Source organism: Salmo trutta, chromosome 16 (assembly GCF_901001165.1).
Source record: "Salmo trutta chromosome 16, fSalTru1.1, whole genome shotgun sequence".
Classification (NCBI taxonomy): Eukaryota; Metazoa; Chordata; class Actinopteri; order Salmoniformes; family Salmonidae; genus Salmo; species Salmo trutta.
In genome coordinates this window covers 37,558,638-37,583,364 of record NC_042972.1, presented here as the reverse complement: position 1 = coordinate 37,583,364, position 24,727 = coordinate 37,558,638, and the positions used below count along the sequence as shown (strand labels likewise).

Sequence of the window (24,727 nt, the reverse complement as noted above, 5' to 3'; positions counted from 1 at the left end):
TCCCAGTGTGCTGATTGTTTGGGAAGAAAAACGATTGCTATTCTGCCTGATCAAATATTGATACAGGTACAATCGTGTGGTGGGAGTGGGAGCTAATGTTTTACTCACCAATACACAATATACACTTGATGTCATTGATTTTACTTTCTTTACACTATGTAGTGCAAGTCTTGAGAAAGAGAGAGAGGGTGAGAGAGAGTGAGAGAGAGTGAGTGAGAGGATGAGAGAGAGAGAGGGCGCATCTGTTCTCCTCCAGGGAACGCTGGGCCCTGACACACAGAATCCCATTGAGAGCGGGGGGCATATACAGACTCAACCTCAGAGCTCCTGTGGCTCTTTGGAACCAACAATCACATCTGTCTCCACACAGAGTACTGAGAAGAATTATCCTTACTGGTGTCATGGATTATAACGTTTCATAAGACCCTGAGCTCAATGTCTAAGCATACTGAACACATAGAGGCAGCATGATGATGATGATAAGAATCTTAACCAAGCCTGTCTCTGCCCTGCCTGATCATGAAATTACCAAAGGACATGAACTCCCATTGACTGCTATGGGCCACCTATGGGCCATGTATTATGTGAAACCCTGAAGGATGATGTAACATGAGGTCCTTGGCATTTGACAAAAAATGTGACTAAATTTAACAAAAAAAAAAATAATGCATCCATAAGATGAAGAAAACACTCAAGAAAACTCAGAACAACAATCATCATGTACAAGAATTTAATCACATAAAATGAGGTTGAAAAAACACAATAGACACAGAGTTCTGTTCTGAATATTGTATAAATAAAACAAATATTAAAACATATAAAGGAAACTCAAACAAATATTTTTGCTTATCATAATAATTACATTTAAAGAGTAGTGTGACAGAATCATTAGAAAAGCCATTGACAATCTATCCATTCTCAGAAAACACATTCATATGTTCATGTTCAGTTAATCAGACACTGCACAGTTGTTGTTTTGGAACTAATGTGTACATGTACGTGATTCTGTGGCACTGAAGTGAGGGAGACCAGATGAGTAGTATGACAATTCTGAATGAACTATCACTAGACAGTGTCTGTCTTTTATGTCAGAGAGAGTGGTCATGTTCAGTGTGTGGTGTGTGTCTGTGACCCCTCACACTGTGATGAAGGCCCCCTGGTCTCTGTTGGCTGACTCTGGCACCACACAACGACCCCTTCGCCTGGTCACATGAAGCTTCCGGTGGAATTTGGCATAGCAACGGAACCCTGAGACAAATTAATAGGAAAGCTGTCAGAGGATGGACAAGCAGGCTACTGACATCAGAAACTGAGCCCCATATGTCGTATGTTGGTTGTGTTCTCACTTAAATTCTCTGATGCTCTGTGGCTTTGGTCTGTTACGTCGCTTACTCACCTTCCTCGCACATACAGTCATCAAAGCACTTGTTGTTGAGGCCGCGGTTGTGAAGCTTGCACTCGTGCTGTCTCAGGTCACAGCAGGATCCTATGGGTGGGGTAGAGGGAGAAACGTCAGGTTATTTGCGTAACCCCGGTTCTCTGATAGTATGAGTGAAGTATCTCACTACAGGGACACATGAGAGCCAGTTTCATCATAGCGCTTGATGGTTTTTGCGACTGCACTTGCAGAAACTTTCCAAGTTCTTGAAACTTTCTACACTGACTGACCTTCATGTCTTTAAGTAATGATGGACTGTTGTTTCTCTTTGCTTATTTGAGCTGTTTTTGCCATAATATGGACGTGGTCTTTTGCCAAATAGGGCTATCTTCTGTATACCACACATACCTTGTCACAACACAACTGACTGGCTCAAAGAAATTCCACAAATTAACTTTTAAGAAGGCACACCTGTTAATTGAAATGCATTCCAGGTGACTACATCATGAAGCTGGTTGAGATAATGCCAAGGGTGTGCAAAGCTGTCATCAAGGCAATGGGTGGCTACTTTGAAGACTCTCAAATCTAAAATATTTACTGATTTGTTTAACACTTTTTTGGTTACTACATGATTCCATATGTGTTATTTCATAGTTTTGGTGTCTTCACTATTATTTTACAATGTAGAAAATTGTCAAAATAAAGAAAAACCCTGGAATGAGTAGGTGTGTCCAAACTTTTGACTGATACTGTATATATTTTACAGCATTACTAATGTTATTTAAAGTATATGGATTGTAAACAGTAGTGGGCCGAGTATCAAACCTTGGGGCACCTCTTTATGTAACTCAAGAAACTCAGGTTTGACCCAATCTACCTTGATGGCCTGAGTTCTGTCGTTGAGATAATTCTGAAACCATCGGCAAGCATCAGTATCCAACCCTATGGAGGACAACTTATTCAACAGAATAACATGGTCTACAGTATCAAAAGCTTTTGACAAGTCCACAAACATGGCAGCACAATTCATTCTATCATCTAAGGCATTTGCAATATAATTTACAACAAGCATGGTAGCCAGAGTGGTACTATATTTAGGTCTGAATCTGAATTGATTAACATTAAGAATACCATTTACAGATAGAAAATAACATAGCTGTTTGTTGACCAATGATTCTAGGATTTTTTGCAAGACAAGGGAGCCTGGAAATGTGTCGATAATTATCGAGATCATTACTATCCCGCCTTTATGGAGTGGCAGCACAAAAGCTGCTTTCCACACTTTTGGAATATTTCCTGATACTAAAGTTAAATAGAAAATGTGTGTTACTGAGCAAGCAATGAGGGGTGCTGCATAGTTAAGCAAAGACGGGTCCATCTTGGTGTCAATAGCTAATCAGGCAGCAAGAACTTCTGTTTCTGTGAGTTGCCAAAAAGAAAAACCCGGGCTACCATTTCCCAAGTCAACTGATTCCATCGAGACAACTGAAAGCTGTATGTGGGAAGAACAGTCAACTGACTCGCCAAGACCAGTTTGACCACAATTTATTTCAAGTAAGAAACTAGCTGAGATAAAATGCTGATTAAAAACATCACAAATCTTAACTTTCTGAGTAATGATGCAGGAGTCTAAAACGACTTGCTTAGAAAGGGAGGTAGAGGAATTACCCTGCTTCAGTGAATTAACTGTTTTCCAGAATTTAGAGGGATCACCATAGAGCTAAGGAAGTATTTTGATTTGACCTGTTTAACCGAGGCAATGCACCTATTTCTCAATTACCAAAATAGCTGCTAATCAGCTAACGAGACAGTTTGTCTAGTCTTCGCCAGGCTTGATTTCTTACCAAGAGGCTGAGAGTACAGGAGAGTACCATGGATTAATTCGGTTTTTGACTCGGAGTTGCTTGAAAGGGGCATGTTTAGGGCTCCTGAGTGGTGCAGCGGTCGAATGCACTGCATCTCAGTGCTTGAGGCGTCACTACAGACACCCTGGTTTGAATCCAGGCTGTATCACAACCGGCCGTGATTGGGAGTATAGGGCGGCGCACAATTGGCTGGTGTAGGCCGTCATTGTAAATAAGAATTTGTTCTTAACTGACTTGCCTAGTTACATAAAGGTTACATTTTTTAAATCAGTCAAAATGGATGAGAAAATGAAAGTGCCAAAACAGGGTGCTGGTATGCAGCTAGTAAAAAAAAAGCTAATCAATCAAATGTATTTATAAAGCCCTTTTAACATCAGCCGATGTCACAAAGTGCTATACAGGAACCCAGCCTAAAACCCCAAACAGCAAGCAATGCAGATGTAGAAGCATGGTGGCTAGGAAAAACTCCCTTGAATGGCAGGAACCTAGGAAAAAACTTAGAGAGGAACCAGGCTCTGAGGGGTGGCCAGTCCTCTTCTGGCTGTGTCGGGTGGAGATTATAACAGTACATGGCCAAGATGTTCATAGATGACCAGCAGGGTCAAATAATAATAATCACAGTGGTTGTAGAGGGTGCAACAGGTCAGCACCTCAGGAGTAAATGTCAGTTGGCTTTTCGTAGCCGATCATTCAGAGTTAGTGACAGTAGGTGCGGTAGAGAGAGAGAGAGAGTCGAAAACAGCAGGTCCGGGACAAGGTAGCACGTCCGGTGAACAGGTCAGGGTTCCATAACCGCAGGCAGAACAGTTGAAACTGGAGCAGCAGCACAACCAGGTGGACTGGGGACAGCAAGGAGTCATCATGCCAGGTAGTCCTGAGGCATGGTCCTAGGGCTCAGGTCCTCCGAGAGAACAGAAAGAGAAAGAGATATATTAATATCTGTATTAATATGATCTATATTAATATAGATCATAAAGGAATTTTTAAATATTTATCTTCACAATTATAGGAGGGTCAGTTTTCAATTTGGTATCTCTAATACAAGCGATAGGGCAGTATTCGCTAATATCACTTGCAAAAACACCACTAGTCAAATACTAAACGGGGTCGGTTAGTCAGTATAAAATCAATCGATGAGGAGTTTGCTAGGTTTTTTACATGAATCTGAATGGGTTTCATTATCAGCTGAGTCAAGTTGAATTCAAAACAGATATTTTTAAACTGATCTGAGGCATGTGTAAGCCAATCAAGATGTAGATCTCCTAACACATCCAGTTCAGAAAGGGTTTTAAATAATCAGAAATACTACCAACAACCCCCACCGAAGCGGCTGGAGGGCGATATTCAGCAGTAATAAATATCTGCATATTTTGGCTTATGGCCACTTTTACAACCAACAGCTCACACACATTAGAGTAGATTTCACATAAATAGCAACCCCTCCCTCTCATTTTTGTCTGTCACATTGGAAATGTTGTAGTCCACAATGGCAACGTCCTTATTCATAATCAAATTATTCAGCCAGGTCTCCAGAACGTCTGGGCTAGTGTCATGCACCAGACATCCAGAAAGTCTAGTTTAGACATCAGGCTTCCCACGTTTACAGTAAATTGATCAAAAATATAAATGCAACATGTAAAATGTTGGTCCCATGTTTCATGAGCTGAAATAAAATATGGCAGAAATGTTCCATATGCACAAAAAGCTTATTTCTCTCCAATTTTGTGCACAAATATGTTTACTTCCCTGTTAGTGAGCATTTCACTACTGCCAAGATAATCCATCCACCTGACAGATGTGGCATATCAAGAAGCTGATTAAACAGCATGGTCATTACACAAGTGCACCTTGCGCTGAGGACAATAAAAGGCCACTCTAAAATGTGCTGACAGCAGGAATGTCCACCAGAGCTTTTGCCAGATAATGTAATGTTAATTTCTCTACCATAAGCCAACACCAATGTCGTTTTAGAGAATTTGGCAGTATGTCCAACCGGCCTCACAACCGCAGATCATGTGTAACCATGCCAGTCCAGTATCTCTACATCCAGCTTCTTCACCTGCGGGATCGTCTGACACCAGCCACCTGGAAAGCGGATGAAACTGAGGAGTATTTCTGTCTGTTATAATGCCCTTTTGTGGGTAAAAACTGGTTCTGATTTGATGGGCCTGGCTCCCCAGTGGGTGGGCCTGGGATGGCTAAATCCATAGATTAGGGCATAGCAAATGTATTTAACTTGACCAATTTCCTTAAATGAACTGTAACTCAGTAAAATCATTGAAATTGTTGCATGTTGCGTTCATATTCTTGTTCAGTATATATGTAACAGTTCAAGCCATCTGTGAGATTTGAAAAGAGCAGGAGTATCCATGTTGACACAAGAGTCAATAGAACTGGATGAGCTAGCCACAATGGGCTTCCTGATTGGATTCAAAGTGGCAGAGCTAATAGTAGAATTCAGGTAAATGTGCACAAGATTACTATTGGCAATACCCCTATGTTTATGAGTACATGTAGCAATATGATCACTTGATATGTGCATACTGTAGGTGGAGCTAACAACAGTGGGTTCCTTACGGGAGCTAACAGAGCTATCAATGGAAATTAAATTAACAGGCCCATAATTACTATTTACAATAAACCTAACAACATGTGAATCTGTGGAGGAATGATTTCGCTGCGATTTAATAGGAGTAAATACCTTTGAAGAGCATCCATTGCTCCAAAAGGTGTCAAAATTGTCTACAAAGGTTACACCAATGGAGCTGCAGTAGTCACGTAGGTAGTGAAGTGGTATTAACCTGCTTAAACGTTCACTACCTCGACCCAGCAAGCGCAGAGGGCCAGAAATTATAGGATGTTTTTTGATGTCCAGCAGAGATCCAATCAGTTCTTCCAAATCCTGTTTCAGCCGTTCCAAACTACCATTCCTAATGTCATTAAATCTCAAATGGCATATAACAGCATCAATCTCCGTGTGCTGACGTAGAACGGCAGGGAGAAGCCTAGTAATATCCTGTACTCGAGGTCTGGGGTAGCACAGGGTTTTTGGTCCAGGATCCGAGACGTTTCTTACCATAGAGATGCCTAAAACAACAGCCAGTGAGATGAGAGAGAAAATCCGCCCATTCCTATGCCTCGCATGAGTCGGGAGACCCGTTGAGGACTAGTGAGAGGCAGTATCTCGTATGCTCAGAACTCTTGGCACCCGGTTCAAGCCTCCCATAACCAGTGAAGCGTCATACACTGTAGAAGCCACCGGCAAGGGAGACAGAACAGAGGACCAAGGCGCAGGTATCTCCGGATCCAATATTGAAGCAGAAGCCCCCAGGGATGAAGGTGCCGGAAACTCTGGATCCACGGCGGCGAAGCTGTTTGAATTCTTTATCAGGTCCGGGCTTCCCACCGCCAAGGAGGCCCCTATTGACAAAATGCCGCTGCTTTCGACATCCACGGCAAGTGACGTGCCTCCATGGGTGGTTGGTAGAGTCAAGAATAGGAACATCCATTAAGTCATCCAGAAGCATCCTACCAACTCCATTCACCAGGGAAGGGGTAAACCCCTTTGGGGAGGGATCCCTGCAGAGCACCGGCCAGTCGGCTGTGGAGAGACAACACGGCAGCGACACTCCCACCAGGCCAGAGCGGCATCCAGCAAATGGAGTAGAAGAAATAGTAGGCGGACATGGATTCCCCAGTAGCTTGTGTAAATTCGCTATTTGTTTGCTAAGAGTAGCCACTTCACCCCTGTAGTCCTATACAAGCAAACAGTTGCTACATTGAAAGTCCGGATGGTCCATATTGTCCCAGAATAGAGCAAAAATAAACACAGCTCCTGCATCTTTGAAAACATTCGTTAGCAACCTTAATTTGAAACTACAGTTTAGCTAGTCTAGCTGGGCTTCCATGTCTCTCTTGTTGACAGGAATTTACTAAAAGTTTGCTACAAGCTACAGTGGGTTTGCAAATACAGCCTGCACCCCACTTCCTAAAACAAGCACAGCCAGTGAAATGGCAAACACACAAGCAACACACACCTGAGTCACACACCAGTACGCCAAACAGAGAGAAAGCGGAGGACTTGCTCATCGTATGGATCCCGGCTGCACATACACTATACGAGCTGGAGATGACCAACTGGCAAGTTGGTGCTATAGAAACAAGTAGTAAATTGTGGGGCACTGAGCCAAAACAAAGGTCAACATGTTATAAGGCTCCACGGTCCCACCATCTACTTCATTATCAAGCAAATGTTTTCGTCCACGTGAAGGGAAACGAGATACTTCACTCATATTAATATTGTCGGTAGAACCTCATAAAAGGTTTGAGGGGTAGCCCAACATGCCGCATTACAGATCTCTTGTATAGAGATGCATTTGTATAGTGCCCATGACGCAGCCATACCTCTGGTGGAATGGGCTCTTAAGCCCTCCGGAGGTGGTAAACCCTTGCTATTATAAGCCAATATAATAGCCTTCCCTATCCAGTGGGATAGACGCTGGCGACAAATGGGCCTGGCCCTACAGGGAGGTTCCCAATAGACAAAGAGCTGGTCGCTCTGTAGTAGGGCTCTCGTTGCCATTTAGATGCGCAAGGCGCACATTGGACAGCAGCGATGGAAATGTTCTTCTTCTGTGGAGAAAAGGCAGCGGGCGTAAGGCTAGCAGCTCCAAAGTGAGGCAATTGTAAGCTAACCTTAGGCGTAAATGCAGGGTTAGATTGTAAGGTAACCTTTGATAACCCTACGGCAAATAGCAGGTATGAGTGGTGGGCTGACAGTGTGTGCAGCTCACTCACCCACTTTGCGTACGTAATGGCTAAAAGTAATGCAGTTTTAAAATGAGAAATATCACATTCCTACAATTTCCAGCGGCTCAAACGGCTGCTGTGTAATGACCTCAAGCACAATAGGTAGGTCCCACGATGGGTCTAACGGCTTGGACACTGGGCATAAGCGACAAGCCTTTCATAAAATGACAACTCAGGGTGTGTTTCCCCGCTGTATTATTGTCGAAGCCTATATGACAGGCAGAGACTGCAGTCAGGTACCTCTTAATGGTGGAAAAGGCTTTCCCCTGTCCAAAAGGTCCTGCAAAAAGCATAGTACCTCTGAAAAAGAGCATTGGAAGGGAATGATCTGTTTCTGACCGCACCATCTTTCAAACATACACCACTTACTTTCATATAGTGAGCTTGTAGAAGGGACCCTAGCCGTAGGCCTATTGCATTGATATTCATCCTCTCACAGGCCAGGCCCAAAGAGTGTGCAAAATCTCTCCATTCACTTGGGTCAACAGATCCCTGCATAACAGCAGCTGCCAGGGCTGGTCAAAACAATCTCCGCTAGCCACAGCTGTCCTGGCCATTGTGGGGCTGTAAGGATGAGGGACACGTTCTGATCCTTCACTCTGGATAGACAGGGGAGGAAACGCATAAAGCTGCACCCTTGGCCATGGGTGTGCCAGCGTGTCCACCCCTAGTGGCGCATCACTGCCAGCTAGTGCAAAGAACAGCAGACAGTGTGTGTCTGTGCATGATGCAATGAAATCTACAGAAGCTTGTCCGTATCTCTCCCACACTTGGGCCACCAATTGAGGATGTATAGGGGATTCCCTCGGGACAACATGTCTGCTACTGTGTTCATAACACCTGGAACATGAGTCACAGGTGAAGAGAAGAGGTGTTGCTCCACAGAATGAGCTTGTGGACTAGCCTGCATACAGCTACAGAGATCGGGCGCCACCCTGGCGGTTGATGTATGCCTCTACAGTCATATTTTCCGTCCTGACCAGGATGTGACAATTCCTAAGAAAAGGCAGAAAATGTTTTAGGGCCAGAAGGGCTGTAAGCAACCTGAGGTAATTTATATGAGCAAGTGGGAGTTGTGGGGACCACAATCCGTTCACTGCTCTGCCCTTGTGGGCTGCGCCCCACCCTGTGACAAATGTGTCTGTCATCAATACTTTCCTTGCAAACACTACCCCTAGTGGAGTGCCTTCGGCAAAGACAGAGAGGTCCATCCAGTGGCGGAGAGCCAGACTTTGAAGTGGCTGCAATGAAGGATCGCTTGCCCCAGGACCTGCCTCTACTCCGTGATCTCGCCTCCGGGTTTGCAGTCTTCTGCGACGGTGGAGGTTTGGAACCCCTGGGACCAGTGCACTGCCCTCATCCTGCAATGAAGTTACACGGGCTGGTTGCACGGGACGTCAGACCGGGATGGGGCCTGGGACTGTGTGGCAGGCAGAAGTTGAAAGCCTTGTCTTCTGTCCTGCGAAGTTCCATCCTACACATACACATTCTGGAGGATGGAGGAAGAGAAACATTCAGGCCAGGGAGAGACGTGCCGGCAAGTGAGGAGGCACAGTGTTTGGGGTGGAGGTGGTTAGCTAGAGAAGGATCCACTGGAGGGGTTTGCAGAACCCCAGCTCCTCCATACCCTGCATGTCCATGGTAGCAAAGTCCCTAGCTGGGACCTTGCCCGACAGGGCCTTTTCCCAGTTGTGTTTGGCCTCCGCCAAGCAAGCTGGAATCGCAGGGTCATCCTGTTTCCCAGGGACGGAACAGGATGGAAGTCTCTTCCAATCAAATCAGTCTCTTTCAGCGTTTCACTCAATATTGAGCTTGGCTGCAGCCCGTTTGTACACATGGAGCAGCCGATACTCCATGCTGGGAGAGAGGGGCCCTTCCTCCCTGTGGGGGTTCTTCCTCCCCTTCTTCATCCTCGTCGTGGAAGTGGTGCAGAATACTGTCATCCTCCTCCTTGTACATCCCCTTGTCTCCTTTCCCTGTTGCTAGTTTGTCAAACAGTGAGTGGAAATCCAGGGGGAGACCGTCCATAACCTCAGCTCAGCTGGTTTCATTCAGGGTTGTTGGGTTGCCTCTTGGCCTGAAGGCTGGGAGGAAGAAGAACATCGCGGGGGGCTGCCTGGCGTGCCCTACTTTTGAGACTCGACTTAGGCAACTTCTTGCAATGCGTGCAAGATTCAGGATTAGCGAGAGCTGCCTGAACATGCTCCAGTCCCAAGCAGCCAACACAGACGGTATTGTGTGTCCCTCCCTGACATGTAGGACCCGCATGGGCACGAGCAAGCAGGGGGTCTGCTGGGTTCACCCTGTGCAGGGGTAGTAGTAGCCATAACTCTGGCTAGTGGGTCCAGGCTATGCTTGTGATGGCTGAGGCTTAGCCGTATAGCCAGCTAGTGTTCACATCATGAGCTAATTGCTAGCACGCTGCTAGCTGAAGAAAAAGTATGTGGCGTAACTCTTTGGTGAGCTAGCTAGGTTAGCTTTGCCTTGCAGTGTGGGCTAACCAAATATTAAAAGTCTCTTTTCTGTCTTTTACCGTGATGGGGAAAAAGAAGCATGAAGAAGTTAGCTAAGTGGTGTATTGGGGCGAAGGCTAGCCGTGTGGTGCTAGCGTTGACTGGAAACTGAGAAGTAAACTTTTCCTTTGGGTAAATGTGCTCAGTTCATGCAACGCAAAGCTGTTATCTTGTGCTAGGCAACGCGTCCTGTATAGGTCCCCTTTGAGCAGTTAAGCAGGAAAGCAGTGGTTCAAGTCGTGCTGAGGAGAGATAGATAGAGCTTGCATTCTCTGTTAAGAAACTGATAATGAAGTAGAGGGTGGGAAGGAAGAAACTGATAATGAAGTAGAGGGTGTTACCGTGGCACCTATTTACCATACACTATTTGCCACGCTTCCTGTCTGCCTTTGACAGACGTGTTATTGGAACTTTTTTTCACAAAGAAAAATGACTTTCGGTTGTAAATTCAAACGCAAATGTTTCGACCCTCACATGGCCTTTATCATAATGAGCTTTCATGAGACCATGACCTGAGTGGCCAGAGGTCAAGGGTCAGCAGAGTCGTGGATGGAGGACAGTTTAGTCACTGACCTGGGAGGCAGTCCAAGTGGTGGTCACATGGCTCGATGGCATCAGCGTCCACCGTCACGTTGCCACTGCTTAGGTTCTTACTACGCCGCTTGTCTTCAGCATGCAAAATAACCAGCACAAAAACAGACTACCAGTAAAGTACTTAGACTGATTCAACCCAGGCTCAGACAAACATATGGACGATCAAGCAAACACTTTAATGTCAAAGAAATAACAAATATATCAAACGTGTCTATCTTATGCAGTACAGTATGTTCAGTAGATGCAAAAGCATCATTAGGGTTTTTTTGTGGAGTGAACACATATTCATGTATGACTTTCCACCAACATTAACATTAGCTGTATCTTCTCAAACTGAGATGACTAAATGTGTATTTGAATATAGTGCTGACCTTTCTTCCTGGAAGAAGGCCAGGCGTCCACTGGCTTCATGTCCTCGTAGTCCGTCCAGTCAAACAGCGTCATATCCAGAGTGGGCATCACCTCTCCTTGCACTTTCCCCCGGCCTGACTTCTGTAACGCAGAGAGAATATTATAGCCACACTTTAGTGGTCTATAACTACATCCCGTGAACAGACACCTGGTCCATAAAATGGCCTGTTAGTTGTGGACACTCAGGACTTCACAGCCCAGAGTGCTTTACAGGCAATCAGTGGGTTTTGGAGGACATGGCTGCCCACTACACTGTTAATGGCCCTGAGGCAGCATACATACATCGTACTAAACATCGTATGGTAGAGTGTGACTACTTGTCAGAGGAGAAGGCATGTGAATCACTTTCACACAGCTGTGATTTTACCGGTACGTCAATGTCCTTCAATATCACACCTTGAATCAAAGCAATTTAAGCAGAAGTCAATATTGAATAAAACAACTCCTCAGAGGATTACTTAGCCAAAACCGATATGTCATAAACTTCCACGAAGCTCTTACATAACTCCTTTCCTCTGGACCTCTGGACTGTGTTGACAAATTAATAGCAGGTTATAATGAAGTCAATATGACATTGAGAGGTCTCCTGGGGATGTCTAGAGAGACAGGACCTGAGAAAATCATCTATCGGGAAATAAGGGTCTGTGCCAACCAGACTCCTTGTAACATTGATCCCAGCTCATTCTGTCTCACCCAGAGGAAACATTGAGAAACATCAATTAGATGAATGGCGGTGGGATACTAGTACCTGGCTGTTCATTTAGCCATCAGCCAGAATCAAACATTAATTAAGAACGCTCACAGCGTCCCGGTGTCAATGAACCCAGGTCCACTCCAAGCGAGGCTATAATTTCCACTGCAGGCCGATATCTGACAGCTCCTGAATATAGACATGCACACAATATCCAAGGCTCTCTGGCAGCTTGTAAACAGCATACCAAGCAGTCAGACAGTTTAGACATCAAATACTCACAGAGGCCAGTAAAGCCAGAGAGGGCTACAGTAACTATGGACCTGAGAGACACCACAGAAAAACAGCCTGGAGTAAGAGTCAGACCCCAACACAGGCTGAGTACTGTTATTTACCAGTCTGATGAGTGTATTGGTGATTTAATAGCATCCCGAGAAAAATAGAGGGAGGATAGAAGAGGGAGAGTATTTGTATGTGAGAAGCAGAGAAGGGATCTATCTGTGTGAGTGATCATTGTGATGGCAGGCAGCATGCTGGGAGAAAGTGAAGGAAAAATTATAGGTAATTTAAAAAGCCTGTCTCCTCATTTCTCTGAGATGAGTAATGAGCTATGTGATACATTAAGCCCATTACGGAGCCTAGGTATTTCCAAATAGGAAATACAGTCACTCTTTATTTACCATGAATAGCTCTATAAATCCTACAACACTGAATTACAATAGACAATGTTGTTTTGAATAAGCACTCATATGTCTTTATGGGTTACCTTGGGTTTGGTGGAGGCTGGGGGCAGCATTGGGGGATGCTCGCTCATCACCGTGGTAACCGCAGAGGAGCCGGAGCCAAAGATGGTGGAGGAGACAGATCCCTCCTTCAGACTAGAATCCAGCTCAGGCTCAGGGAAGAAACCTATAGGAAGGATGGATGGACAGAACAGGGGTGGGGGAGGAGAGGAAAGACCATCCATTATCATATCCACTTAACCAGATCTCTCCCTGTTGACAAGAAAATTCAGTTTTTTTAAGTATAAGGTCAACTTCCGACAACCTCAAACTTAACCTCAAACTCTGATGCCCTCTGGTGGCATTTTCTAAACTATACATAATATTGTATACTACCCTCATTAAGAACATTTGTGTTTCAAAACTATAAGTCCTACAAACATATGTTTAGTACTGTTAGAAAGGTAAAAACTGTGGGATTCAGATTTATTTTTATATTACAGAGCCCAAGAAAACTGAGCAGGCCCCAAGAAACTGAAATGTTAATATTTTAAACAAATTCCCAAAGGGACACAGACATTTTAAATGCGCAGGGCTTGTACAATGTGCAATGCCTTAATTTTTCGTGTTACAGGAACGATATACATATGATGTCTCAATTGTCTTAAATCTTAAAAATCTTTCTTTAATCTGCCATCTACACTGACTGAAGTAGATTTAACAAGTGACATCAATAAGGGGTCATAGCTTTCACCTGGATTCACCTGGTTTGTCTATGTCATGGAAAGAGAAGGTGTTCCTAATGTTTTGTAAACTCAGTGTATATCCCCTGTCTGATTCCAACTCTGTCCACTAGATCAGGGGTTCTCAAACTTTTTGGGGGCCAGTGACCCCTTTTGCGATAGCAAATTTATTAGGGATCCGCTCATAACTCGAGTGAGATAAAATAGCAGACAAGGAGTTTTACTATGACTTCGTAAGTGCATGGCCGGACAAACTAAGTCTCGGGCCCTGTGAAGGAACATTTTAAAGGCCCACCGCTTGGCATTTGAGAGAAAATGTTGCAGTTTTAAAGCTATTTTCCTGCTATTCTACACATTTTGTCATTGGGCAGAGAGATTTGTTGTTGCTGCAGCTTTGAAACTAATATCCTGCAATTTTACAAATTTTGCCATGAAACTCATTCCATGAATCCCTTGGCCAAAATGTGTTAAATATGTAATTTTTTGTAATATTCAATTAGAAAATTAAATGTAAAAAAAAATTTAATAATAATATTAATACTAATTTGGAGATCTGGCTGCAGACCCCCTGTAGTACCTCAAGTCTGAGGACCTCAGTCTGAGAACCACTGCACTAGATAGCAGTAGGAGGTCTCTTGGCCACTTGAAGCCAGTTGCGTCTTGTTTGGGTAGTGAGTCACTTCTCCAAAATGGCTGAGCGGATTTTCAAGCCTGACATCTTAAAATTACCTTACCAATCAGGGTTTTCAAGTTATGGAGTTATTATTTATATACCGGTGAAGAAACGTCTTTTCCCATTCACTTTTCCTATTGTAAACAATGAGATAGATTAGCGGACCATGTGGAGGATGCATACGAGGTAATGTGGATGGAGAAGAAAATAAATTGCTTCACAATGACCATCAAGGTGTACCCTTTTCCAATCACTGTAGCTTTAAAATTATATGTCACTTTATATTTTCTGACAACAACAAAAAATTGGGTTCGATAAACAGCCTTTTTGCCCAAATCCTGAAGTATCCCTTTAACAGGTTAATAAATGTATCAATGCTCTATGACAAAATCACAGAATTTATCATTATGTTTATGTTTTTTAATTGATTAGTAGCTAAGCATTTGGGCTCTTTCACAACTCATATGTAAACAGAAATAATCCCAAACAGGTTTACGGCTCATTTGATAACCCTAGATCCTTTGGGGACTCACCTTTAGTGTGCCGACCCTTGTCTCTCCGACCTCCATGTCTCCTGTGATCAAAGTGGTGCCCATGTCCCTGTGCCTTGCCCTTGTGTGGCCCCAGAGGGTGGTTATCCCGAGCATGAGATGGGTTCCTGAAGCCTCCGCGACCATTCTCCCTCTCCCTGCCCCCAGGGCCCATCTCCAGTCTCACCGGGCTCAGGCCATCCAGACCCGTCCCATCATCCTCATGCCGAGCTGCGGGGTGCAGGGGACTGCGGGAGAGGAGCCCAGCCCCAGTATTGGCTTTGGCACTGTGGGCCCCTTGTCCCGCATGCCCCCCTCCACGCTCCCTGCCGTTCCCATGCCCATGGCTCTGGAAGCCCTGCTCAGGGTACTGGAGGGCATTGCCATTGCCTGGTGAGGGCTGTGCCAATCTCCTCTTGGCGTGTGTGGAGCTGGGCTCAGCGCTGTGTGAAACGGCTAGATTGGAGACCAGGAGAGCCAGAGGCAGACACCAGGAGGAAGCCATCACCTATAAGTATAGCACCACCTGCTGGAAAAATACAACAGATTTCAGTACACTCATGCTATGTTTTACTCAAGAAAAGAGAGGATGGGCAGGAGCAGCTACAGTATGATGCCACAGACACGCTATGGACTTCCAGAGTTCATTCAAATACATGTAGACGAACTAGGCTCTTCCTCATCATGTTTTTTTTTAAATCCCTACAGAACAGAGTATTTTCTTGGGTGAAACATCCACGTCACAGCTGATTGGTGTGTTATCTCTCTGGACTGTCTGTGGCTTTAAACCTCTGCCATGGAGTCTATCACCAGGCAGTCACACTATCATCTTCTGAAGGCCCCAGACAGTACCCATGTTGTTCCCTTGTCCTCTTATCCCAGAAGCACTCAGTTCCACCATATCATAGCCTACTCACCCCTTCACCCCATCCCTGATGCTGTGCTACGGCAGCACTCATCAGTCCTGGCAGTAATCATCAGCCTCTTGGGCTACCCTCTCAAGCTGCAGTGGCTCTTTAGGAGCCTATAAAGACAGAGACAGGCAGCCCCTTAGTGCTTGTGTTGTAAATGCCTTTCCCTGTCTGTCTGTGGCCTTGGAACATCCTCTTCATCATGAGATCCTGCAGCCGTTCTCCATCACAGGCTTGTATACCTGTAGGCTCTGGGACTAGTGGGGTACTGACTGCACTTGGTTGATTAAAAGGTTCTTGGTATAGTAGGATTTGAAGGAAATATTTCCAGCAAACATGCCCATATTGGCACGATGTGGGCCCAACGCAGGCAAATATATTGGACCCATATAGGCTGCCTTAGCTCATTGGCTCCACATTGGCCCCCAAGGCATTTGCCCAATGTGGACATCCCATATCTGGTGAGGGCAGCCCTCGCCTTGCCTGAAATAAGCAAACATTCTCACATTGGCACGATGTGGGCTAAAATATTGGCCCCATGTAGGCTGCCCACCTTGGGCCAATGCGCCTTTGCTATTTAATAGGAATTCATAATTTATTTATAAAAATGTAATTCAATGCATAAATTGCACAATTTAAGCCTTAAAGGTATTTAGGGAACATGATACATTGTATCAGAAAAACAATGCTGTTGTTACTATCATACATATATTTTCACACAAGAGAAACTGTTACCTTTCTCCTATGTCACATGTACTTAAGTATTTTTAAAGACTTCATCATTGGCAGTGTAGAAGATAAAAACAATTTGGTCATCAAACAACAGAACAACGCCAGTAATGGTTGCACAAAAAGAACTGTGTGCAAACCACCCCCCAAATATTCAAATTGGGATGGCCCGTGCTGGGCTTGGTGTGGGCTAGCCTGTGCTGGGCGTGGGGTAGCCCATGTTGGGCTTGGTATGGGCTGGCCCATGTTGGGCTGATGTAGGATTGATGTGGGCTAGCCTGTGTTGGGCTGGTGTAGGCTAGTCTCTGTTAGGCTCGTGTGGGCTTGGTGTGGGCTAGCCCCTGTTGGGCTTTGTGTGAGCTGGCCCATTTTAGGCTGATGTGGGATTGGTGTGGGCTAGCCCGTGGCAGGTTGGTGTGGGCTTGATGTAGGCTAGCCTGTGCCCACCTTGCCCACCGAATAACCACACGGGGCCAATGGAGTAATGTTCGCTGGGTTGGTATGGGGCTCAAGGAATCCTCAGGATTAATAATCACTAACTGACCAACTTAATTTGTATTCAACTCAGGATATCCTAATAAAATGTCCCTGTTTGCTGTTTCTAACCCCCTGGTCTAGTTCATGTGGATTCACTTGGGTTGTTTATTAAAAGAACAAGTCTTTCTGTTCCTCTCTGATGGGTTGGGACCATCCATCGCCCTGGCAATGCAGAATGACTGCAATGCCCCCGCAGGTCAGTCCTTTATGTTAAAGACGGACGGCGGTGTGACCCATACAGAAAATCAATTGGGAAGAAGTATTGAGCCACTGCTGCTGGGGTGTTGTGGGTCGATAGCCTTGCCTCCATCATCACACACACACACACACACACACTTTCAAACACCCCACCCTGAGGTTTACAGTGGGTTATTTAGGTGCTTCTAAAAATGGGCCAGGACTAGGAGATTGCGTTATGGGGAGGAGGGGAAGCAGCTGCTGTCCGGGGAAATTTGTGGGGCTATTGCAGGCAGACCTGCTGGGGGATTAGACACAAACTGCTTTCTCCTGCCCATCTCTGGGAGGGAGTTCCACCAGCTGTGCAGTTTGCAAACAAGAGTGGGACGGTAGTTGCTGAGGTGAGACCTTTATCTTCTCCAACCGTACAGTGTGTGTCTGAGAGAGAGGCACTGTGCCATATCCCACATAAAGTGTTTGGTCAGGCTTGATCACATTTCCAGCCCTGTACATATGACTAGGGTGGCAAAGCTACCGGTAATTTACCAAAGTTATCAGAATCTTCAGTAATTTGGCAATTAACAGAAAATCTATAGCAATTATCATAACTTTGGTAATTTATACTTGAAATAACTTCAAACAAATATATATACACTACCAGTCAAAAGTTTGGACACACCTACTCAGTCAAGGGTTTTTCTTTATTTTTACTATTTTCTACATTGTATAATAATAGTGAAGACATCAAAACTATGAAATAACAGATATGGAATCATGTAGTAACCAAAAAAGTGTTGAGCAAGTTCTTCAAGGTAGCTACTCTTTGCCTTGATGACAGCTTTGCACACTCTTGCATTCTCTCAACCAGCTTCACGTGGAATGCTTTTCCAACAGTCTTGAAGGAGTTCGTACATTTGCTGGGCACTTGTGGGCTGCTTTTCCTTCACTCTGTGGTCCAACTCATCTCAAACCATCTAAATTTGATTGTGGAGGCCAGGTCATCTGATGCAACACTCCAACACTCTCATTCTTGGTCAAATAGCCATTACACAGCCTAGAGGTGTGTTCGGTCATTGTCCTGTTGAAAAACAAATGATAGTCCCACCAAGCGCAAACCAGATGTTATGGTGTATCGCTGCAGAATGCTCTGGTAGCCATGCTGATTAAGTGTGCTTTGAATTCTAAACAAATCACAGAGTGTCACCAGCAAAGCACCTCCACATCCTCACACCTCCTCCTCCATGCTTCACGATGGGAACCACACATGCGGAGATCATCCGTTCAGCTACTCTACGTCTCACAAAGACACAGCAGTTGGAACCAAAAATCTCCAATTTGGACTCATCAGACCAAAGGACAGATTTCCACTGGTCTAATATCCATTGCTCGTGTTTCTTGTCCCAAGCAAGTCTCTTCTTCTTATTGGTGCCCTTTGGGAGTAGTTGCTTTGCAGCAATTCGACCATGAAGCCCTGATTCACGCAGTCTCCTCTGAACAATTGATGTTGAGATGGGTCTGTTACTTGAACTCTGAAGCATTTATTTGGGCTACAATTTCTGAGGCTGGTAACTCTAATGAACTTATCCTCTGCAGCAGAGGTAACACCATCCCATCTGTTTTGCGCTTATTGGGACTATAATTTGTTTTTCAACAGGACAATAACCCAACACACCTCCAGGCTGTGTACCTAGTCAGTTGTACAACTGAATGCATTCAACTAAAATGTGTCTTCTGCATTTAACCCAACCCCTCTGAATCAGAGAGGTACGAGGGGCTGCCATAATCAACAGCCATGTCTTCGGCGCCCGGGGAACAGTGGGTTGATGCCTTAGGTATCCCCCTTTCCCTTTTAAGGGCTATTTGACCAAGAAGGAGAGTGATGGAGTGCTGCATCAGATTATCTGGCCTCCACAATCACCCGACCTCAACCCAATTGAGGTGGTTTGGGATGAGTTGGACTGCAGAGTGAAGGAAAAGTAGCCAGTGCTCAGCATATGTGGGAACTCCTTCAAGACTGTTGGAAAAGCATTCCAGGTGAAGCTGGTTGAGAGAATGCCAAGAGCGTGCAAAGCTGTCATCAAGGCAAAGGGTGGATACTTTGAAGAATCTGAAATCTAAAATATACTTTGATCGGTTTAACACTTTTTTGGTTACTACATGATTCCATGTGTGTCATTTCATAGTTATAATTTCATACAATGTAGAAAATAGTTTAAAAAAAACACTTGAATGAGTAGGTGTGTCCAAACTTTTGACTGGTACTGAATTTCATCTGTGTCCATATTGTCCATGAGTTTCTGACAGATAGACAATATGGTTCAAGAGAAAATAGCCTAACGCATGAAAAAAGCATTTAATCAACAATGGCCTTAACTCTTAACTTGTCCAATTATAGACTTTTCATAACTGCCATCAGTTTGACACCAAAACATTGAAAGCAAATACATATTGACATACTAAAATAAATGTGTAATTAAAAAAATATAATAATGCTGAAACCCTCCTATTAAACACCAATGGTATTCACTAAATGTATGGTTTATATTTAGCATAATGTTTTACAGCTTTGTCATTCTATTTATCATTTTAAAATTGTCTTATTTATTTTATATATTTTACATGTGATAAGGCCACACAGAGTGTCAGAGAGCATTACAGATGCCTGTGATAATCTGAAGTACCCAAAAGGGCCACTAGATGTCATGTAATAGATTATATAAAATCGTTGAAAGATACCAAAATTATATTAGTTTACTGGTAAACTTCAAAAGTTTCAAGTAATATACCCTCCCTTTGCAACCCTACATTTGACACAAACTACTGCCGTGGTGGAGGGCAGAGGGTATTTTTTAGGGAGACTTCTCAGAAAATCTGCCATCGCTAGAAAATACTCTCGCTTGTCAGTCTGCTCAGTTCTGGAGGAGTGCACTCCATGAGGCCTTGCTGCCAAAATTAACCAACCAACTAGTCCAAAAAAATAAACAATCAAAATACACAGGAAACGGATTGACTGAGCACAGACTCATTTTGGAGATCACTGAGCCCTTTGAAATGAGCATGCAGATAATGGGCCGCAGACAGAGGCTGAGCAGCAGTCTGAATGGCACAAAAATGATTTTTCTCTCACACAATGAGAAAAGTAACGCCTTCATAGAAACAGAGTGAACTGCTTGTCGCAGCCTGAATAGTCCTGTTGCCTTAAAAGGAAGCTGGTTGGTGACAGAGGGGCACAGAGAGGCACAGAGCACCCCTGCCTAGCGAAACCCCTTCTCCTTTGGCCCTTTCATGTAGCCACTAACAGGTGGTCCCCTGACAACTCAGGATGTGGGTGGTAATGGAATACTCTGGGGTGAAGTTCTCAGCATTATCTGATGATTAGAAGTCTCTACCAAACAGTGTATTACAGAGCACTGTGTGATACAGGTAGGAGGCAGCAGGGGTTAGCATCTGGCGCTGAGGCTGTGGCCGGGCCTGAGGGGCCACATTAGCAGGGTTAGCTGGATAGTGGAGGAGTGTGAAACTTTGATTCTGAAGACAGAGAGGGCTTTGAGAGAGCATGAGGAAGAGTAGGACATGTGGTGTACCTTCACCTCCTATACATGGAAAGCTGTGAACATGAAAAACGACCTATTGAAATAACGAGGAATAAGAAGCCACAGATCCTAGAAGACTTTGTAGAACGACTGCATATCATCCGTTGAAGGCCACTAGCTGGGTTAAAACAATAGAGATGATTTAGACTGTTCAGACAGAAGTCGGGCCAGTGATGATGGACAATCTAGCAGCGGAGTGTAAAGGGCCACCTCTGGAGGGCTGATTCATTAAACACTATTGATGCGATCTGAGAATTCTCTCTGGTTCTACGACCAGTCCTCAGCGATACCAGGCCCCGACATGCTTCATAAAAGCCCAGCTAACAGCAGATCATGGACACAGCTGAAATTATAGTTTGAAGCGTGCTTCTGTGGTAGTGAGGGAAGCAGCAAGGCAAGGTAAAGCAGTGGAGCACAAGGCACTGGTCTGGCAGTGGTCTCTATTTAATGCATATTGATCATTTCACCTGCCGGGCAACAAGCCTCCAGAAGCCATATGCTTCTTTCCTGTTGTCTGTCATAGCAACCAGCCAGGCCACAAGGAACGACCAAACAAAGACCTCAAGACCACTGAAATCATTCTGGGTTTACATAAAGAGATTACAGGCCCATGTCTAAAAGCAGAGACTTCCTTTTTTCCATTTCTATTAGATGATTTACCTGATTAGCAGTGTTCCGTCAGGTTGCTAAGTGTGTGCCTTATGTGTGATGTGGTTAATTTAGGCCAGTCAATGACAGTGAGAGGACAATGGGAAGGCGTCAGGAAGGGAGTGGGTGGCAGGGCTCAGGTGAACTCTGGTCCCTGTCCCCATCACATACGGCTCAATGAAGAACAGCAGAAGAAAGACTTCACACCAACCAGATCAGACATGCACGACTAATTTACCATCCTTTCTTTGCTCCTCCAGTGAACAATGCCAATAACAACCCCCCCAAGCGAAACCAAATGTGAGGTTATGTGGTAAGCACAGCTGGTGATCCACTGCAATACTGTACACTAGTCAAAATAGGAACGCAAAGATAATTCAATAGCCTGTATAAGTGAATGCTCAAGAAAATGATTGATTTGTCAATCATTTGGCAAACTTATTTAAGGGACAATGTATGCCTTAATTGATCTATTATCCAATTAAAGTTCACTGTTTGTCTGGTGTTTGCCATGTGTCTAACACATAAGGTTCTCAATATTTACCAACATTTTACAAGTCTGACATGGTAGTTTCCATCTGATTTCTCAACAAAAACTTCAGGAAAGCTGCTGTCTGCACTATGAAAGTTAATTTCAGCCAGTAGCATTTCAACTGTCCAATCAATTACCACTGACTTAAGCAGTTTGAATTCTTCAGCACTCTGGAGAACAATATTGTAGATTTCAAACCATCATTCTTTTCAGCTCTCAGTGTGCAGCATTATCCGTGGAGGCCCTGGAAACTGCTCAGGGTGATAAATAGAGCCATAAGGAAGGCCCATATGTCAGCTGATGCAGAGGAGAGGCACAAACTGATTATGTGGCAATTTTGTTTCAGGTACAACAGGGGTGTATTCATTCCGCCGATTCTGTTGCAAAACATTTCTTAAATGGAAGCAAATGGAACGAAACAGGGAGGGACCTAGCTGAATTTGTCCAATATAAACTCTTATATTAGTCTGTTTGCTTCTGTTTGGTTCATAAGCAGTTTCTGTGATGAATACACCTCTAATGTTGGGCGAGATCGAACATTGCCACTGTTGCACAGCAACATCACAGACATCCCGCAACGTAGCCCTTATCTTCCCGTAGAGCATGCTCAGTGCACATACACACACTCACAGCGGGGCAACCTCCTCCAGACACCCACAGAGCAGAGAGAGAAACACGGTCCAACAACGCTGAGACACAAACAGCACCAGGAGAACAGAGCTACAGACATCACACAGAGGGAGAGAAGGGGGGTAGGCCAAGAGAACTTAGGAAGATGGGGAGAGTGAACGAGAGATAAAGAGAGAATATCCAGGGGAGGGTTAATTGGAACGGTGACAGTGGAATCTTTCATTTGGTGGCACATAAGGAGACCAGCTGGGTCCACTGTTCCACAAAGACACTCCTTGGCCAACCAAAACACAACAACAACCAATCAGACTGAACCAACCTTGAACCAGCATCTCACACCAGAATACTCATTATAGGACATGGAGATGGTGGACACTAGTGGAGTCCATAGTGGAGGAGATTTTCTATAATGGCACAACTCACTACTTATAGACTACCCACTACACAGAGGAACACAGAGGGAGGGTGATAATGATAAGAAGTTATCTATGTAAGTGGAATGGGGGGGAATTACTTTTAGGTGAAAGAAGGCTTAGTTAGTGAACCATAAAGTCATGATTAATATTGTCCTTTGGTTTCCTATTATTTTGATACATTTTCTCTGATTAGTGATTGTAGACTGTGATGTGGCCCCCAATTTGCCCTGCTGGGAGCTTCACAGTCAGGTGCACCCACAGTCCTTGTGATCACATTCCTGCTGATTGGCTTGGTTTTAATTAACAGGCTTGTTAATGAGTCCAGAAACACTGTACACCCGATGTGTGCTTTATATTCCCTTTTAAAGGCATGATCTGACATGGAGACCCCAAAACTAAATGATATATATACATATACATATATATATATTTCTCTCCCTCTAATTAGGTCCTTGTAATACCAATATTATTGAGTATAGTCTCAAAGATGTACAGGCAAGAGGACATGATCACAATATATGATTGTATCATAACATATTCACATAATTAATACTCTGAGATATTTGCCTGATACAGAAAACATAATACCCCCCATATCAGAATGATTTTCCCCGTGCCAAATAATATAAACATACTTTTGATCAGATATCTGAATTAAAGTTACCATTAAGTAATTAGTAATATTGAAGGTACTACTGTGCATCGAAAAAAAACATACAATTTCACATTTAAATGTATAATAACTGGGCGCAACGGTTTATATCTTGCCTTCTCAGTGGATCCCATTCATATAACTTTTTAGAAGCAACAGTATGTGTTATTCATGCATCATTTAGTAGGCTACAATATTTAGTCTAAAATGCAACAATAAATGCAACAATAAGCTAAATGAATGGCACAAAAAGGTGGCACATTTGATTGGCTTTTCGTTATAGCGACATAGCCATGTTTCAACACTTGAATAAAAGGACAAAAAATTACCTCACCCGCGTTTCTTAATCCGTTGAGGTTGACTATTATTGCAAAGGTAATTCAGTTTTATATGGGATGAGAGATGTAGGCCGTGAAAGCGCACAAGACTGAAATTCCGTCTGTTTGGGGTCCGTTCACCGTCGGTGTGTTGCCGTTGGGATTCAATTTGGTTTGAGGAGTCACTGGCTGTAAGCGCGTAACCGAATGCGTGAACGTGCGGGGACTGATGTCAGTGTTTGTCCCATTAGTTGAGGCGCAAGAGAATAGGCTACCTGGTTGTGGGATGGGTTACGTCAAATGTGTTGTATAGAAATAATTCACGAATTTAATTATTTGCGTTTCACCACATGCCTTGGGAACTGAATATTGAAACGCAGTGTTAGACAAGCAATTAAGTGTGCTTATAGAAATTATTTTTGCAAGAAAACGAAACAAGAAGCCTGTACAGAATACTTGTGTAAAAATATTGTAGAACTCAAGAACTGGCATCCGTGCATGTGGCAGTAGAGGGTAATGAAGAAGCAGAGGTACAGCATGTTGTGGAGTAGGACTTCCTGCTTGGCCCAATGCATTATCAGCATATTACTCCGTGTCCCTGGCAAGAGCAGCGCGTGGTATTCTAGCTGGTATCAACTCCCCTCCCATGAACTCAC

General features: G+C 44.1%; 1 protein-coding gene across 7 annotated transcripts; it reads right to left on the bottom strand.

Moving 5' to 3' along the window:
* Positions 1–708: 708 nt before the first annotated feature.
* Positions 709–24,707, bottom strand: LOC115150709 (draxin-B). 7 transcript variants are annotated; one of them, XM_029694242.1, is made up of 8 exons: positions 24,084–24,707; positions 15,847–15,953; positions 14,933–15,458; positions 13,028–13,170; positions 11,531–11,651; positions 11,139–11,231; positions 1,397–1,486; positions 709–1,248 (listed from the first exon to the last, which is right to left on the bottom strand). In XM_029694242.1, exons 3-8 carry the CDS (start codon positions 15,432–15,434, stop codon positions 1,136–1,138), a joined length of 1,062 nt encoding a protein of 353 aa, XP_029550102.1. In that variant the 5' UTR covers positions 15,435–15,458; positions 15,847–15,953; positions 24,084–24,707; the 3' UTR covers positions 709–1,135. The 7 variants fall into 7 exon arrangements, with proteins under 7 accessions (XP_029550102.1, XP_029550103.1, XP_029550100.1 ...); XM_029694243.1 differs by having other exon boundaries at positions 24,089–24,707; XM_029694240.1 differs by lacking the exon at positions 15,847–15,953.
* Between the last annotated feature and the right edge of the window lie 20 nt (positions 24,708–24,727).

Bases quoted from the DNA above. Each gene is read 5' to 3' on its own strand.
- LOC115150709 (XM_029694242.1), bottom strand. From the start codon at position 15,434: ATGGCTTCCTCCTGGTGTCTGCCTCTGGCTCTCCTGGTCTCCAATCTA. The intron at 1,487-11,138 runs GTCAGTGACTAA...CCCCACCCATAG, and splicing joins CCACTTGGACTGCCTCCCAG to GATCCTGCTGTGACCTGAGA. The intron at 1,249-1,396 runs GTGAGTAAGCGA...AATTTGTCTCAG, and splicing joins TGACTGTATGTGCGAGGAAG to GGTTCCGTTGCTATGCCAAA.